Below are 6,106 nucleotides of genomic sequence, written 5' to 3'. Positions count from 1 at the left end.
TAGACACTACACAGTGTCAAAGCTGCCTTAAGCAAAGAAGAAGACCTGGGCTAATTATAGAAGGTCCTACAGAGAGAGAGGAAAGATTAGCCATGATTAAAGTGTGTTCACAAACACAGCGACAGGACAGACAGGCAAACGGTGGGTGTAATGAGAGGACGGAAACACTGGCGCTGACTGACCATCAATCAAAAAAATAGTGGACACGATACTGGGTTTCTAAGAGTAAGTACACAAAATGTTTGTGTGATAATTTTATGTAATTAATGCAAAAACGTTTAATGAGAAATATACCTTATAGCCAAGCATTGAAACAATGCTGCATTCTCTATAGCCAAGTGAATTATCACCTCTCTTTATATTCACTTAAAATAGAATTAGTTTTGTAAATAATGTATTAATCAGTCAGAATGGATGATGTAGCAATAGCATGCATTTTTTGAGTTGTCAAGTTCCCATCACTGCAAAACTGACACGCTGTCAAACAATGTGACCATATTAAATATTCATGTTCCAGTGCATGCTGGGAAGAGGACTGCATCAAAAGCCAATGTTTTCAGCATTATTTACTATCTAAGAATGATTTGTTTTATGATGTAGACTCTTTCTACTTCAATTTAACATGCAGCACACTGACACAATCAGTATAGCTGCTTAACATACGTAGCAAACAATGTATTCAAAAGAGTTTTCATTATTCGTCATTTCATTCGCAGGTTCATTGGTGAGGTTGCGTGGCATGAAGACGTAATGCCAAGAGCTGAATCCAATGCAATGGACAACTCGTGTCAGGCCTTGTGCCGCACCTTAGTCTCTCAAAACGGCCTTCAGCCGGAGAACGTGGACATTTCACAGTCTGTACTGTACACATCCATCATGGGACTCCTGCTAGTGACGGACAAAGAGGTGAGACACAATCTGTCTTGAATATATGTTTGACACATTATATACAGGCTTATCCTGTCAACACTTCTATGTTGGAAAGTCTTAGCTTATCTGCAAACCAAGTTGATAATTAATATAAAAAAATATGTGTTTTGGCACCTGTATAGGTGTTCACCGCTGTTTCTCAAGTGAGTTAAGTATATCTGGTCTTAACCTCAGTGTCATATATGATAGTGTCTTCCCTCCCTGTTATAATTGGATCAGAGATCTATAAATGGACACTCAATCACTGCAGGAGGGACGGTTAATGGCAAACCTGTCACCGCTTCTGATGTAACTGAGGAAGTCACACCGACAGTCATTTGCTGTCACTTTCTTTCTGTCCCACAGAGAGAGCTGCAACTGGGAAATGGACAAGTTGGACTGCGTAACGTTGGAAATACTGTATGTTCTAATTAACATATATGATACAATGCCTATGTTTCAAAGATTTTTTATTTTATTTTAATTTTCTTTCATAGGTATTTACACAATATCTTTTGTTTTTAGTGTTTCCTCAATGCCATCATTCAGTGTCTCTCCCACACTCGTAGTCTTCGGGACTACTGTCTGATGAGAACCTTCCTTCAGGACAAGCACTCAGGACAAGAACCTGTGCTTATGAATGGTACTGTGCGTCATTTAAACGTTATTTTGGGGTTTTTCGTGGTACAGAAAATCTTGGATGGTTTGAATTTGTGGTGGTATGAATATTTAAAAAAACAAACATATTTTTTGTACATTTTTGTATCAATGTAAAGATTTAAAAATCAGACATTCTTATTTTTGGTTTATGACATTTTCATAGAATTCTCTAAAGTTTTGGCTGGCCTGTGGGAATGTGACGGTGGGGAAACCACAGTGAATCCTGGGAAGTTTTACCGCATCTTTAAAGAGTCTGTGCCTTACTTCAGTGGCTATAGGTATGTTCAAAACCTCACACACTCTCTGAATAACAATATTTCAAATATGTGTTAGTGTATTTGCATTTCTCGATATTATTAGCAGTAATAATATGTTGCAATCAAATGATCATCCCGTTTCTTTCCCTCACACAGTCAGCAAGATGCTCAGGAGTTCTTGCGGTTCCTCCTTGACAGGCTACATATAGAAATTAACCGTCGTCCATCCAAGCGTCCTGCTGTTATTGAAGTGAAGGAACCAGCATACACACGATTCAGGTATTCAATGAAGAGACGTATCCTTTGTGGAATGAATTGAGCTGGAGGCATTCAGATCCTCTAAATCACTCATTTTCTCCTGCAGGATTTCAGAGGAAGCCTTTGCAATGTGGCAGAGGCATCTTGATAGGGATGACAGTAAAATTGTTGGTAAGTAGCTGTTCTTTAATCATTTTAATATAAAGCGACACCTGTAGGGCATTCATATCACTGTGCATTGAACATTAAAATTGACTTCATATTTAAAGGGTTAGTTTACCCAAAAATGAAAAGTTTTTCATTAATTACTCACCCTCATGTTGTTGGACACCTGTAACACCTTCGTTCATCTCACTACAGTGGCTGCACAATAATGTATTGGTGGATAAAACTTTGTGGATAAAGTCGTTATTTTGATTTTTGTACGCACAATAACTATTTTCGTCGCATTGTAAAATTATTGTACAGCCACTGTAGTGAGATGGATGTTGTATCGATGTGTTTAGTGCCTTTTATGGGTCTTGTGAGTGGGAATGTACTGAATGCCAATGGAGGCCTATCTGAAGGCTTTCTCAGCCATCAGCTTTCAACAAAAATATCTTCATTTGTGTTCTGAAGATGAACGAAGGTGTTACGCGTGTCCAACGACATGAGGGTGAGTTAAAATGGTGAACGACCATTTTTGGGTAAACTAACCCTTTAAGTGTTTTGGTTGCATAAATTATTCACTTTTTACTTGACTTGAACTCTATTCAGTCAAAATAAGTAAAATAAGGTCAAATACTTTAGGCACCTTAGTCACATTTTATTATTATTATCATCATCATTATGCATATTTTTTATTGTTTTTAATGTTTAATGATTAATTGCTTAAAGTCAGCATGAAATGGACATTGCAAAAGTCTTTTATAGTGTGGTATCTACTGTTAAAATACAAATATTGATATCTTGTGCTATGTTTGTGTCTTTTTTTGTTTTTGTCCATTTTAAACCCTGGACACCTGGTGCCCAAATATTTCCCCCCTGCCACAGATTTGTTCTCTGGTCAGCTGCGCAGTTCCTTGCACTGTTCAGTCTGCTCCCATTACTCCAACACCTTTGACGTGTTTTGTGACCTGTCACTCCCCATCCCAAAGGTAACATTCTCCGGCCCTGTCCTCACCTTCTTGTGTTGTGTGGATGATGTGTCATTCTTTTTGTTTGTGTGTTGCAGAAGAGTGATTATGGCCGAACTGTCACTCTGAGAGAGTGTCTAGACCTCTTTTCACAAGAGGAAAAACTTGATAAAGAAAACTCCCCGGTAGGTGAAAAGCACGACCAGTTTGCTTGCATATATTGGGCTAAATGCTGATAAATGGGCTTTTATGCTGATACCTGTGGATTTGTATGTCTTAGATGTGTGAGCGGTGTAACCGTCGCACTGAGAGCACAAAAAGACTGACCATCCAAAGGTTTCCTAGAATCCTGGTAATACGTATCCTTTTCAGTTAGTCAGTGTTGAGTTAAAGGGACAGTTCACATAAAAAGAAAATTCTCTCGTCATTTACTCACCGCATGCCATCCACAATGTATATGACTTTCTTTCTTCAGTTAAACACAAAGATCTCTGTGAATCCAAGAAGGGGTAAATGGGTGATCATGATGATAATCCATGCAAACTATAAACTATAAAAAGCATAGAAGTGGCTGTACTCTGTTCTTCCGCCTTACTTCTTGTGCACAACATGCGTCTCATGAGTTTTACAGTAGAAGCAAAGAGTTATAGTTTAAAAAAGTAAAATATATTAGTGTTTTTCTTACACACACCCATTGTTTTCCTTTAGAAGACATCGATCCATTCATTGGGGTCGTATGGATTACCGTAACGATCACTGTGTATGATTTTCAAGAGTTTAACCGAACAAAACCCATTGAATGGCATTATATATGGATTTACAGAGATGGATTATTTTCCTAAAAATCTGTGATGTGATGATGTGTTTTATCGAAGGGAAGAAAGACATATACATCGGGGATGGCATGAGGTTGAGTGAATGATGAGAGAATTTTTTATATTTGGGTGAACTACCCCTTTAGAAAAGGTATGCGCTTATCAACATTGACTTAACTTGCCATCTCAGACTTGAATCGATTTAGCATGTCAAGGTACTCAATCTCTAAAAGCACAGTGCCCATTTCCTTCCCCCTGACTGGACTGGATTTGGGGCCATTTGGACCTGTTGAATGTGGTGAGAACAAGAATGAGTATAATGTACAAACTTTATACATGATAAAATCATTAATATTGTTATGTTTAGTGGTGTATGCAATATGGCTGAATGTTTGCTTCCAGGTCCTGTGCTGTATGATCTGTATGCAGTGTGTAATCATTCAGGCACAGTAAATATGGGTCACTACACAGCCGCATGCCGAGAGGAGGAGGGCTGGTGCTACTATAATGACTCATGGTGGGTGCAGTTTTTGTTCTGATCTTTTATGATCATGGACACAATAAAACAATGATATTTAAAGGGTAACTCACAGAGGGCAACTCATATTTCTTTGTTTAATGACATTATTTATCGTAATTGAGAAATAATAGTTAATTTGATTCATAGAGCAGAAGATAACGTTTAAACATTAATACTCTGCTCCTTTCGCAGTGTTGATGCAATATCAGAGGAGAAGCTTCAGTCCAATCAGGCATATGTTCTCTTCTATGAGCTCAAAAGCTGCAATATCACCCGAAAATGAGGACACTTAATGTATGTTGTTATGAGAGACTTACTTCAATGATTATTTGGCAAACTTCACCGTGATACGGGTTGAAAGTCGGGTCATTTTACTTCATTGTTAAATTACATTATTAAAGCCATGTTATTGAGGTATTTTTTACTACTGTAAATAATGATTGTATTTACTTCTTAACTTAATGCACATTCTTTTAGACAAAAATGTATAACAACAATATTATGTATTATAAAAAAAAGTAAGGAATTGTTTGCAAAATTGTTTTTGTTTTCATTTTCTTGCATGTTCTTATTCTGTCAGAATTTCAGAATTTTGTTTTAATGTTGTTTAATTAAGAATGTTAAAGGAGAGGTAATTAATAGTGGTGGATAATATAAAATCTTTGTCTGACTGTGTGAGCACATGACGTGCAGATATGAAACAGATATGAAGACTCCCATCATATAAAAGCTCTTATGCTTCTGTCATGGAATGACATGTAAAATATTGTGCCATAAATTAATGTGTTGAATATATATATATATATATATATATATATATATATATATATATATATATATATATATATATATATATATATATATATATATATATATATATATATATATATAAATGAATGAATATTTGTGTGTGTGTGTGTGTGTGTGCGTGTGCGTGTGTGTGTGTGTGTGTGTGTGTGTGTGTGTGTAATGAATTCACTGTACTTGTGTAAAAACATGTAATTTTTATTTTAGTTTAAATGTAGAAGAATTAATATAGATAGTTTACTGCAGGCCACCTCCAGTTTACTTATTTTAATTCACTTTGGTACTGCATTGAAGAAATCTTAGTTTCAAATGTGACTGATTTTACAATAATAAAATTATACACACACATTGGGTTTTCATGTAGGGACTTTTCATAGACGTTATGATTTTTGTAATGTACAAACGTCTATCCTAACCCTACCCATCACAGGAAACTTTAAGGAAAAATGTTGTTGGTTTTTGTTGATTCAACTTAAAAAAGTAAGTAACCTGGTTGCCTTAATTTTGATTTTATTGAAATAAAAAATTTGAGTTGATACAATGAAGGAAATTTGTTTAATAAATAGAAACTCGAAATATTATTGTATCTGAACCACATAAAAAAATGATAAATCATGAAAATAGCAGCATTTGGCATGTTTCACTGCGTCATCAGAAATAAAACACACAATTATCCAATATGCTTACAAAATCTTTTAATAATATTTGAATAAAGGTTGTCGAATCTCAAAAAATGATCATTGTATTAACTCAAAATTTAAATTT

At 35.6% G+C, this 6,106-nt stretch overlaps 1 protein-coding gene across 1 annotated transcript; it reads left to right on the top strand.

The window, feature by feature from the left end:
- Positions 1–750: 750 nt before the first annotated feature.
- usp21 (ubiquitin specific peptidase 21) lies at positions 751–5,013 on the top strand. Its single transcript, XM_067447285.1, has 12 exons — positions 751–906; positions 1,276–1,329; positions 1,435–1,552; positions 1,733–1,847; positions 1,983–2,105; positions 2,191–2,255; positions 3,117–3,220; positions 3,298–3,384; positions 3,480–3,558; positions 4,205–4,312; positions 4,417–4,531; positions 4,727–5,013. Exons 1-12 carry the CDS (start codon positions 751–753, stop codon positions 4,815–4,817), a joined length of 1,215 nt encoding a protein of 404 aa, XP_067303386.1. The 3' UTR covers positions 4,818–5,013.
- Positions 5,014–6,106: the final 1,093 nt, after the last annotated feature.

Source organism: Pseudorasbora parva, chromosome 6, assembly GCF_024679245.1.
Source record: "Pseudorasbora parva isolate DD20220531a chromosome 6, ASM2467924v1, whole genome shotgun sequence".
NCBI classification, from domain to species: Eukaryota; Metazoa; Chordata; class Actinopteri; order Cypriniformes; family Gobionidae; genus Pseudorasbora; species Pseudorasbora parva.
The sequence above is the reverse complement of the archived record's forward strand: the minus strand, read 5'-3'. Positions and strand labels throughout refer to the sequence as shown.